This window comes from Triplophysa rosa, linkage group LG6 (genome assembly GCF_024868665.1).
Source record: "Triplophysa rosa linkage group LG6, Trosa_1v2, whole genome shotgun sequence".
Classification (NCBI taxonomy): Eukaryota; Metazoa; Chordata; class Actinopteri; order Cypriniformes; family Nemacheilidae; genus Triplophysa; species Triplophysa rosa.
In genome coordinates, this window is record NC_079895.1 from 15,230,662 (window position 1) to 15,243,274 (window position 12,613).

Here is a 12,613-nt window from a genome sequence, read left to right on the forward strand (position 1 = left end):
AATTTTACAGAATTTTACTGTTTTATTAACAGATTTTTCACGGATTTTCAAAATACACTCAAAAGCCGTCAAATTACAGAAAAAGAGCGCAAATTTACAAGAAAAACTGAAAAAACATGTAATTTTACAGAGACATTTTTTATTTATTTGCTTATTTTTTACGGGATTTTTTTACAGTTTATTTTTGAAATACAGCCAAAAACCATCCAATTACAGAAAAAGACAGCAAATTTACAAGAAAAACTGAGAAAACCATGTCATTTTATAGGAAAAGAAACTGTTATTTTACTGAATATTTATGGCGCTCCATTTTTTTACAGTCTAATGTATGATTCAATAGGCAGATGTCATTTTTGTGTACGTAATGCACGTCAGTCTTTCTAAGATGCTTGAAATATGAACATTGAATAATTTTCCTTCCTGTTTCGTATGTCCTCCTGATGTCACTTCTAATGGATTTGCAATTTGGTGCATAAGTCAATAGTTTATTTCCCTCTTGCCCCCTGCCTTGACCTGATTTAAGCCACTGGGTACACTTGGACGTAAACGAATGACCTCAAGACTCCTCCCTAGTCATCTTTATACAGTATGGACTCCCAAGAGCTTGATGACTTCTCTTGACACTGTTACCTTGCTTTGTAGTACAACATCATACATTCTGTCATTCAAAGCAGCAAAGTCTGTTTTCATTTCTCTTCCTCATATTTTTGATGGTGGTGATTTGCTGAACAGGTGCACTTTTCTGAAGGATGGCTAATGTATATTTAGCTTTTGAAATCTGAGAACGCTGCCCAGTGATTGGGGGATAGAAGCACATGATAACCGGAGTGCCGTCGCAGCTGTGAGCTGTTACCCAGCGTTTCTCAGGAGGGAAGAGTTGGGGAGGCTCTGGCAGCTTGGGAAACGTTTTAACTTTAAAATCACCGGTAAGCAAGAAAAACCAACAAACCAAACAAGCAAACACGTTTCACTCTGCAGCACAGCTTGGCCTACTCTCTCGGATTGTCCGTCTTCTTCCTGCCGGTAGATGGATGTGATGCTGAGGGTTGGTCCTTCAACGCAGCCTGCTAAGAAGTGTTTGACTTCACTGGCCATCGTGTAGGAACAACCACTTTTACAAATGACCCAAATCTGGAACTTATTACTGGACTTCTCATTGATCTTCTTTGGAGATTACCTGAAGCACCTCACATCACGGGCAGGATTGTGATAACGTCCCATTCACACGCCTACTAATCTTTGTGATGAAAATGCATAGAAAAGTCTAACTTGATGTGAATTTTTTTGACAGTCAGGTCCTAAAAAAGGGTAGTTAGTGGCCAAGCCTAAATTTAACCCGCAGCCTCAGAAGGCATTGGATGTCTACTAGCTAAACAAAGCCAACCAATCAGCCTGCAGCATTGGCTTACATGTCAAATAGCTGGAGCGATTCAGAGCAGCTGGCGCAAGGCTTCAGCCAGGAGGCGCAGTGGTTTGGGGGGTCTTAGGTGTCAAACCCTCTCACCAACCGAGGCCTGCTGACAAACTTCAGAAAATTTAGATTTTTTGTTGATCCGAGGTGCATCAGTTCAGTCGGAGGAAAACTGACACATCTGTCTCTGTTTAGGTTTGCAGGAATACATAAAGTGGAATAGCAGATTGGAACGCGAGTGGATGGAAAGTCAGCACCTTCTTTACTGTAAGGTTGCTTAAAGTTTAAAGGTATGTCAGTCTCGTGCACCCTTAAACATTTTTCTTTAACTCTTTCATTAATACAGAATCATACAGAAATTAACAGATTACTTTACATCAGTTCTGAATTTCCCCTTCAAGTAAAATCTTTAAATGAGGATCCTTCTGGTTTCACATTATTTGCCTTGTGAAACATTAAAACACGTTCTTAATGCTGGTCATGTTATGCATAATAAAATTGAGTTTAGGGTTGTTAGTTGTTAAATGTACAGATTGTTAATGGTGCCAGTGATAAGCTGTCTGTCTGGCTTTGATCTTATTGTGCAGAACTCTTTGAAGATGGCATCAGAAGAGGAGTTTGAGGAGGAGTATGAGGAGGAGGTAAGATACACATTTCAAAGATTTCGAGAGCTAGCTTATATATTTTCCAGCTTAGTACCTCGTAGATCTCGGTTCTATAGGTATATTGGCAAACCCTATGAATAGTGGTCTATGATACCTCCAAAGTCAGCAGTTCTGTAGGGGCTGCCATGTCGTATATGATTAGCATTGGATTACATTTCAAATGACCTCTTACTTGGAGGCTCCGGCTCTCTTGTGCTGTAAATTCCATTGAATAAATAATTTGTCCCTATATAGCAATTTTTTTTACAATGCAATTCTTCTCAATAGAAGCATTTCTGTAATCATTAATATCACCATTATGTAAGGACTACAATCTGGTAATACTTGTTATGTGCATAGGAATGTAATGTTTATAAAAATAAAGTGATACAAACAGTGTTTGTTTGAAACCTGAATGGAAATAACCATTGTTAGATATAATACTCTCATTTTTATACTAACAATGGGATTATGGTCTGTTCATAGCAGCAAATCTTCTGCAAGCTTCATGAAGAGCTGAAACTACAATTAAAGATAAAGGCAATATACGCTTCTATACTCTAATATTTTCAATATATTCAAATCTGCTCAAATATACTGTCCTTGTATATGCTTTAAAGTTTGGTTTCTTAATGAAAGAATCTCATCTAATATTTTGACAAATATCCCAAATGTCTAGTTGAACGTTTAACCACAGCTCTTTCTGAAGCCTCCAGTGGTTTTGTGCACTCACTGTAGATGTATTTTTGTGATGTTATCCATTGAATAACTGTCTTAATGTGTTAATGGTAAATGTTTTTTTAATGTGTATGTCTGAGTGTTCAATGGAAGAGTGAAGGCAGAAGGTTGCTACTTTAATTCATTATTTCCCTTGGAAATAGAGTTAAAGTAGACCTTGTATACTTTCCTGACTATTTCTGATGTTGATATTTTATAGGGGATTACAAAACTATTGCATCAAAATAATGCATTAACAAGATTTCAAGAGAACTTAATAAAATGGTTTCAGGAAATGGAAATTCGCCATCTTACATGTTAAAAAGATGGGAATCTCAAAACGACAATCATTTAGATTATATACGTTATACGCTCTGGTTTCACTACTACTTTCATCTACACTTTAGAACAGGATCTCAAAGACATCAGAATTTCTTGAAATGGCTTCTGTCATTGGACCTATGGAAAGCAGACAGTTACAGTATTTTTCTTCCTTAATGCTTGGTTAATACTTTCCTATTTTTTTACTGATAACAGCAAACTATGTTTAGTCTTTTTCATGAGTTAATTTTCCAGGCTACAGTTAGATAATAACTTAGATAAAAGATACAAATATTAAGATCCAGAATCTAGAAATAACACTTTGTCCCCATTAATGGAAAAACAGCCCTCAGCTTTGGGCCGAGTCGTTCTTCCAAGAGATACAAATATAGAAGTCGACATCTCCAGCAGGCTTGCAGGCAGGCAAATGAGATGAGCCGTGTTGTAAATCATACTCCTAACCATTAACGTCACGCTGATAAAATGCTTTGGGGGAGGACTCGTGGAAAACTAACACCTGTAGCGGAGGGACAGTTTTAATTTACAGTATATTTAATGACAAAGTGACTACTTTACACTTCTCATATCTTGTATGTTAAAAATCAAAAGCCATTGTAAGGGGCAACAAAACCTGTATGTATTTCTGCCTTCCATTGGACTAATTAAAGAAACCTCTGGAGTGATTTTTCCTGCTCTGGTTTTGTGTTAAAATTATGTATTTGGTTATAATTTCTTATTAAATGATTGAAGGAAAGTTTATTCTCCTGGTAGTACAGTTACATGTATGACTGAATCGGAATGCAATGATGTCACAGGTGTATGTATTGGAATGTGTTCCCTGACCCACTGTTTCTATGTACTACAATGACAATAAATTTAGCAGTAAATAATAATAGTCATGAGGTCATTTGGTTGCTAAAACCTTCTTACCACAAGCCAGTCAGACGGCTCTGTCAATCAAAGTCAAAGCTCCCCTGTGGAACCAGACTCACTTTTATTCTCTTAACATTAACTTAGTTAGCATAAACATGACTTAAGTTCTCTGATTAGGAACAGTACAGTTGAACCATAATTTACCGAGGCCATCTGGTAAGTATAGCTATTTGCTAAAAATTTGACGTGTATATTAAGCTTGCTGAATGGTAGTAAACATGACCTTAGGCCAAGATGTTAGTTAAAAGATCATGGTAGAGCAAAACATGTATTTTAAACTATGACTACCAGAGCTGGAAAAGTCACTTTCCTATACAGTAATTTTTCTGATGTCTGTGATCATCATTTTGAAAGCCCAGAGTTTTTCCTATATTTATAGTACTATGAGGAGGGTTCAACAGTCACCACCACGACCACCTCAGGGTCTCAGGGTGTAAAGGTAAATGATCTCCTCCCCAGAATCCTCCGGTGCCAAAGACCATACCAGAAGATACTTTTCCAAATTACACTGCATGCCATGGGGGCTATTCCCTTCCAAATCTATTTTCTTTTCTTTTTTAGTAAGAGGCATAGAGAAATGCCACCGACGTAAAAGGTGGATTATTAAACAAACTCTCTTGTTTAACAATTCATGATTTATTAAGAATATTACTGTATGTTGAATGAAGTGTTTTGAATTCTGTTGAAATAGTATAAAATAGCCCCCATGCTACCTTGTACCGAGCCATGCAAATGACATCAACAAATAGCGATGATAAAGTTGTTTTTATAGAGCTTTGTTATGTGAGTGAATGTAATATTTGCCTGTAATATTGTAATATTTGTCTGTCTGTTAACATTTTTACTACTTTGTGATCAAACTAAGGCTTCACACACTTTATTTGTAATGCATGAAAGTGCATGTTCTGTTGTTTCGAGCTATATATACAGCCACTGAAAAAATTAAGAGACCATTTTAAATTTAAATTTTTTAGCATTTCTAAATGTATTATGGCCATTCCGGTCCATTGTCTGTTGTATTTCAATAAAATCTTTTTGTAAAACCTCAAGAGTGACAAAAACAAGTCATCCAAAAGCAGTGTGAAAGACTGACTGCATGACAAGACACATCAAAACTGTGATAAAAGTTGAGGTTATTACATAAAAATATTTTCGAACTTTTCCTAAATACGTGTACAAATATTACTGTTGTATTGCTTAAAAGTGAATATGAATGTGCTTTCTCTGCAGTACTTGACGTCTGAAAAAATACAGAGCATCTTTTCTGTTATTTTCACCTGTTTCTCCAGTTTTTGCAAATAGAAACAATATTTTCATTTGAAATTTGAGAGAAATATTGTTTGTAGTTGACAGAATGAAACAGAAATTAATTTTACCTAAACAAATACCTCTAAATAGTAAGTTCAGAAAAACTGAAAGTAATTTTGAAATGGTCTCTTAATGTTTTCTGCACGTATATACAGTATATACTGTAGATATATCAAGATATCATTATATATAACATTATAAACAACAGATATTTTGAAAATGTTAATTTTTCCAGTATTTAGTGCATAACTTTTTTACTTAGCTCACTAAAATAATTTCTTTTGGTTTTGGCTAATCTGTCAAATGGAGTAAAATTCTAATTTGCATGGTAGGTTAAACACATTAGTGTTTCAGGGCATATTGAAGGTAAGTGTTGCAAACTAGATGCTTGAACTTCACTGCTTTAAGGTACATTATTACAGAAAAAAGTTGTACTAAATCATGCTAATAATTCTTTATGAATAATGTGCCCTTGTGATGTTTAGATATTAGGAGACATTATTAAAAGCATCCTGTACATTTGTCACAAATGCTGATTGATCTCTTCTTGTTTTAAGATGGTTCCTGATGGCCTTCCTAGGCGCACGGTTAGGAAGAAGACAAAGGTGGACACCTCCAAGTTCATGACACCTTACCTGGCACACAGTCAGAAGATGCTTGACCAATACAGCCATGTAAGAGCTTCAAAGCAAATTATTTTGTGTTTTATTAACATTCAGTAACAGATATTGGTCATAAAGTACAGTATTAGAAATCTAAAATGTAAATTAAATCTATTGCATGTTCTTGTAGAATAAATACAGGGAGGAATATGAAAAATCGAAGGGGCAGCCTTATGCCATTTCAAGTGACACACCTGAGATGATTCGCATCAAGAAGGCCCAGGAACAGCTTAGTGAGGTATGTACCACTTGTTGTAAAAATGAACCAATTTTTATGTTTATTTGAGCTATATTTAAAATGACATGCAATAGCACCCAATAAACTTATTTTCCAGTATGTACGGTTTGTTCATCTCATTGTTATCATTATTCAGGTGAAATACCGTATGGAAGGACTCAAGGTCAAAACCACCAGTCTCTATGATGGTGAGGCTCGTGAGGTTACCCATGTGAAGCACGTCTCTGATCTTCTCAGCAAAGTAAGTGCTTGTTTTGGGTGTTTACTGTCATTTTATTTTGTCTGACAGTAAAGCACAGCTTTTCTACATTTTCCACTTTTGCAGGTTCTGTACAGGCAGAAATGGGATGAGACCAAGGATAGGTACTTGCTTCCTCCTGATGCCCCTGAACTGGTTCTTGCTGTGAAGAATGCAGCAAATTACAGCAAGGTAGACTTGTGATACCTGTCTTACATAAGCACTGAAGTAAAACCGATCTTCTATTCTGGATCGCCCTCTAAATGTTTGAAAATCTCTATCAGAAACTGTACACAGAGCTGTGGGATGAAGAGAAGACCATGTACTATCCATACAGCGACAGCCCAGAGCTGCGCAGGGTGGCCAAAGCCCAAGAAGTCCTCAGTGATGTGCGTACAATCTTACACTTTTTCATACAGTTATTGATTTTTCTAAAATATGATTAGATATACTCCTATTGTATGTTACATTTCATTGTTTTGTTGTGTTCCACCTTCACAGGTCGTCTACAAGAAGGGCCATGATGAGCGCAAACGCAAGTTCACATCTCTGGCTGATCCTCCAGAGTTGGAACTGGCCAAGAAAAACTTTGCCAATCGTAGTAATGTAAGACCCTGAGCACTCATTTTTAATATTACAATGTTATATTATAAAAGTGTTGATGAGTGGTCCGACCACAAATGAAGGGTCTGTAACATAAATCTATTATCAATCAAACTAACATACTGGTTTAATCTAAAGTAGATATATTGTGTTTGTATAAATGGTGCGATATATTCTGGCAAGTGAGCATCAGGTACCACTTATAATGTAAATATATTCTGTGTAATTGCATTACAAATACACTTACATATTAATAATTAATGATAATAATTCACAGCTTAAATATCATGAGGATTACAACAAGAACGTCAAGGGAAAGTGGTGTGAAACTCCTTACTTCGATGTCGCTATCGCAAGAATGGTTATGGATAACCTCAGTGATGTAAGTAGCAAGAATTATGCATGCTTGAAGAAATGACATAAGATCCGTCCCATAAAGTGAAATTACAAAAAATGAGTATCACACTTCTATTTCTTTCTAGAAAAAATATACCGCTGCTTTTGAAGATATGAAAGACCAAATTTATTTCATGCAAACGGATACACCAACATACGACGCCAATAAAAAGGCTCGAGAGGCTGCCAGTTCTGTGAGTTTATTTATATTTTATTTCCTTGTTTTCTACAAGCTTTATCATTGTGCATTGCCTCCCAATTACAATAAAAGCGAGATGGTACGTGGCGGTAGAGAGATGCATATTTAGATCTTTTCTCATTGTGTGAGCATGACCTTCTCGTGATGATGCTCTAAACAGATCATGAGTCAATGCAGACATTCAGACATCAGACTGATCTCTGTTGATCCCTGCTGACTAATATCTACATTACCTACATCACAGTTGTGAACATGAAATTGCAAACAGGATTAGATCAGGAGTATTTGTGTCCTCTGTTTCTCAGAAACAAAAAGAAACAAAAGAAACAAAAAACACTATAATAATAGTCTGTAATGTATTGTGATTAAAATGTTTAGTTTAATACCAAAACAGACCCTATTTTATTTTCCTTTTTATTTACAAGTTCCTGCTCTTATTGTAAACAATAAATATGTGCACATTATTCCAAAGAAATACAAAGCTTTTTTCTCTATCATTTGCTGACATCAACAAGCATCTCCTATTTTTTAATCACATTAAGTACCACCAATCTTAGGAAGAAATATTCACTCTGAAATGCACTTCAATGCCTCATTGAAAATCACATTCTGTAAAAATGTTGGTTACATGTTGATTTTAACAAATAAAAAACACTGGATCACCAACCTCGAAAAGCTCATAGACGGACCCATGACTCATTTTCGTTTCGTTATTATTATTCAATGAATCTATATATTTGTTTATTTTCACAGGTCAAATATAAGAAGGAATATGAGAAAACCAAAGCACAGTCTGGCTACAACGTTCTCCCTGCTACAGAGAACCCCCTTCTCAGACAGCTGAGATACGCCGGCACCATCTTGAGTGATGTATGTCAATCATGATTTAAGTGGTCTGCTTTGGCAGAAAATTATTTGAGTAAATTATTACATGGGTTATAGCTTAATACCGGCAGTGTAAATGTGATGAATGTTTAATACCATCAGTGTAAATGTGAGAAATTAATGGCATCTGTATGAGCCACTGTCTGGCATTACACCAAGATACTTTTAAATGAGAATTATAAGGAATTTTAAGCTTAAGTTTTAAATTATATTTTGATCATTTTGAGCACTGTTTCTTTAAATTCATTCATTTTTGTTGAATTGCTAACATGTTTTGCTTTTGCCTTTTCTAGAAAGTGTACAAGGCAAACTATGAGAAATCAAGGGGATTCAGCATCAATTACTGCGATACTCCTAAATTTAAGATGGACAGCGTATTGAAGAAGTTTAGTGACGTAAGTGATACTTGCTTTGCATCTTTGCTGAAAACATTTACTCATATCTTGTTCTTAAATGTCTTTATCCATCTCTGTTCTCAGACACGTTATAAAGAGAAGTACGAAAATGAGGTGAAAGGTCATTATGTTGGTAGCTATGAAGATATATTTATGCTTCACTGCCAGAAAGTGGAGGAAATGAAGAATGATGTAGGTTTTCCAAATGTTTATAAATTATTTTTATTAAAATTCATGAAAATGTATTTGTTTATTTATACATGCCTCCTTGTTTTTTTTAGAAAAATTACACAGCTGATTATGATGATATGAAGGCAAGATGTTTCTTCCCCCAAACCGTTACGCCAGAATATGAGGCCAGTAAGAAGCTTCAACAATGTTGTGATGTAAGTTTATCAAAAGATTTAAACCCGCTTTAAAACAAAATATTTGAAGTACATACATTTCCTTTGTAGATTTGATATTTTATGTAATGTGTTTTTGTATATCTCTCTGCAGAAATCGTATCGCTTACATCCGGACAAAGTCAAGTTCACACAGGTGACAGACTCACCTGTCCTGGTACAAGCTGCTATCAACGCCAAACAGCTGAGTGATGTAAGTTAAAAAAGGACATTCCACACCTTAGTGAATATAACGTGTTTTTTCCAAAATAATAATACACTGCTATAGATAAAAGTTTCCAGATGATTGCTTCACCAGAATAACTCTCATTATCCAAGCACAGCTGTCACTTTTAATGCCAGTGAATCCCCAGACATATTATTTTACAACTGTTTGTTTCCGAAGGTATTTTAGGAAAAAGAGACATCTAGCGTTCAATGTGGAGCACAATTTACTAAGGGAATATACTGTGTATGCTAATTACCACGTCATCTGTTTATTAAATATAACGTCATCACACCATATGTTTTTAATACGTGTAATATTATAAGGTCTTTGTAAAATTGATCATTACAATGTTTCAAAATATTAAGATGTCGGACATTGTGTGTGAATGATTTTTGTTGTGTACACATTGCACATATGCAACAAATACATGCATTTACTGTTATTTTCTCTTTTTACAGATCAACTACAAGGAAAAGTATGAGAAGGAGAAGTTTAAGTGTTACCTCCCTCCTGATTACCCTTTCTTTATTCAGTCCAGAGTTAACGCATTTAACATCAGTGATGTAGGTTTTTATTCATTCAAATTGCTTTATTAAATGCTTTTTATTACAGTAATTTGTAACCTGATCATAATGCACTATTAAATTTCATGTCCCTAGACGTGCTACAAGTATGAATGGGAAAAGACAAAAGCAAAGAAATTTGAGGTGAAAGGAGATGCGATTTCAATCCTCGCAGCTCGCGCCCACACCAACATCGCTAGTGATGTAAGTAAAGGATTTGGGTGATTCGATGCAACACTGCTTGATGCAATAGTAACACTGTTTTGTTCTCATGGTCTTTGATGTCAGGTGAAATACAAGAAGGAATATGAGAAGAACAGAGGGCATATGATTGGGGCCCTCAGCATCAACGATGACCCCAAAATCCTGCACTCAGTACATGTCGCTAAGATACAAAGTGAGGTACGATTGAACTACACAAAGGTGTCAACTATAGCACGCAACAATCCTGAAGTTTTTTTTTAGCTGATCATTTTCTAATTGAATCCTCTGAAATATGTTGACAGCGCGAGTATAAGAAAGACTATGAGAAGATGAAGACCAAGTATCATACCCCACTGGACATGATGCTTGTGACTCTTGCTAAGAAATCTCAAGCTATCGCCAGCATGTCCGGCTACAAGAAAATCATAAACCGTTACCTCATGCCTTATGATAGCATTCCGCTGGACCTGGCAAAGAAGGCAAATGCCATCCAGAGTGACGTAAGGATCCCTTCTGCTTTCACTTACAAGAATAACCATTTTGCAAGTTTAGTGTTGAATGTCTTGACAAGCACAGTTTTCTTTCCAGTTTTGATGTGTTTCAGGATTTTGGGGGTTAAGAAGGGGTCATTTCTCTTTTAATTATCTAATTTACTTCAGAGATATGAACCAATACGCAGTAGGAGGTATTACAGAGCGGGCATTCTCGTTTTCAGAGAGCATCATCCGTTTGGTCTGTTTCTGTGATTAATTGTGAACTGTTGTTGATACTGATTTTTTGTGATTTGTATCCACAGAATGAGTACAAGTCAGACTTTAACAACTATGTCAAAGGAACACCATGGGTGCCTTATGGCTCCCTGGACTTTGAGAAGTCCAAGAAAGCAGCAGAGATCTTAAGTGAGGTATGACATTGATTAAACTTGATTTAAGTTGACCAACATGTGTGCACTAACACTGAAAGCATTTTTTAAAATGTATTCATCCTTTATGCATTCCCAACTTTTATTCATATTTCTTTCTTCCTACTTAGAAAAAGTACAGGCAGCATCCAGACACTGTACCTTTCACTGCTATAGATGACCATCCCATCCAGCTGCAGGCTAAGGTCAACCAAATGATAAGAAGTGATGTAAGCATATGATCATAATATATAACCAAGTATTTTAAAGATGAGGTAACACACACAGTTTCTGCTAATCTCATATTAATCTTGAGTACGTATTAGGGGTTGCTAGTTGCTAGTTGACTAGTCGACATTAAAGTCACCATGCAATCAAACAGGAAAATTCTAAGTGTTTTACACAGTGTTGCAGTGGTTATTATAAATTATTTATTGTGCACACCATTTTTTTTTAATTAATTTGCACTTGTAATCTTTCATCAAAAACATTAAGCTCCTCTCCCCCCCTCAACAACAACTCTTCACCACATGACGTCAGAAACAAAAAAGAGGTAGGACTATACTGACTGTCAGGGCCGGATTATCCAATGGGCATTATGGGCACAGGCCCAGGGGCCCATGCGCGCTTGGGGCCCAGGCAAGGGGAAGAAAATTTCACATAACAGCGTTTAAGCCAAATTCATTTGTGTGCGCACATTGAGGTGCACACACAAAACATTGTTTCTGAATTAGAAAATCTGTCTTTTGATTTAATCCCTTTTACGAGCCATCTACCGGCTTTTGCTCAGAAGAAGCACATAGCGACAAATCTATCCACTTCTTGGATAACCTTAGTTTTCATTCAGAGGGAAAATGTCGCCAGTGCTGCCCCGCGAGTGCGAGGTCTCTCTTTCCCGGCGCAGGGATCCCTTCTCTCGGCGTCACTCTGTACAGTGAGTGGCAGGAAGAAGCACCACCGTGCGACAGGTGACTCGTGAATAAAATGAGTACAAAACAGCGTTTCCAACAACCTGTCACTGTTATCGACTGTTTGGATGTATAAATATGAACAAATTTCATCCGTAAATATGCACAAGGTTACCATGAGGCTGTGTGAAAGAACATTTAACTTTAGCCGAAATCACCGCTTTTTATTGTGAGTTGTTAGACGATGTCGCGTCATGAACTGACAACAGAAACTGAAAACACAGTAGGCTATGTCAATGAGAACGGTTTTATTGTTGTAAACATGAGTTGATATACCCTCGCGGCTGTCTTAAATCTTAAAAGGTAAGCGTTTTTTACATTTATTTGGTGGTGCTTCCTTGCCAATTATGAATTATTTTATATTGATATAATGTTGATCAGTAACTGCCCTACTTTACCAATATTAAGCCTTCAT

General features: G+C 36.2%; 1 protein-coding gene across 1 annotated transcript in view; it reads left to right on the top strand.

The window, feature by feature from the left end:
• The first annotated feature begins 823 nt into the window (after positions 1–823).
• neb (nebulin) overlaps positions 824–12,613 on the top strand; it is a 69,262-nt gene continuing 57,472 nt past the window's right edge. The window contains exons 1-23 of the mRNA XM_057335645.1: positions 824–926; positions 1,607–1,701; positions 1,999–2,052; positions 4,406–4,465; positions 5,892–6,008; positions 6,127–6,234; positions 6,371–6,475; positions 6,560–6,664; positions 6,757–6,861; positions 6,974–7,078; positions 7,353–7,457; positions 7,558–7,665; positions 8,424–8,540; positions 8,849–8,950; positions 9,035–9,142; positions 9,232–9,336; positions 9,449–9,547; positions 10,021–10,125; positions 10,222–10,329; positions 10,414–10,527; positions 10,632–10,829; positions 11,126–11,233; positions 11,362–11,460. Of these exons, the coding sequence (XP_057191628.1) occupies positions 2,011–2,052; positions 4,406–4,465; positions 5,892–6,008; positions 6,127–6,234; positions 6,371–6,475; positions 6,560–6,664; positions 6,757–6,861; positions 6,974–7,078; positions 7,353–7,457; positions 7,558–7,665; positions 8,424–8,540; positions 8,849–8,950; positions 9,035–9,142; positions 9,232–9,336; positions 9,449–9,547; positions 10,021–10,125; positions 10,222–10,329; positions 10,414–10,527; positions 10,632–10,829; positions 11,126–11,233; positions 11,362–11,460 (2,223 nt within the window). The 5' untranslated portion in view covers positions 824–926; positions 1,607–1,701; positions 1,999–2,010. The remainder of the gene's footprint in view (positions 927–1,606; positions 1,702–1,998; positions 2,053–4,405; positions 4,466–5,891; positions 6,009–6,126; positions 6,235–6,370; positions 6,476–6,559; positions 6,665–6,756; positions 6,862–6,973; positions 7,079–7,352; positions 7,458–7,557; positions 7,666–8,423; positions 8,541–8,848; positions 8,951–9,034; positions 9,143–9,231; positions 9,337–9,448; positions 9,548–10,020; positions 10,126–10,221; positions 10,330–10,413; positions 10,528–10,631; positions 10,830–11,125; positions 11,234–11,361; positions 11,461–12,613) is intronic.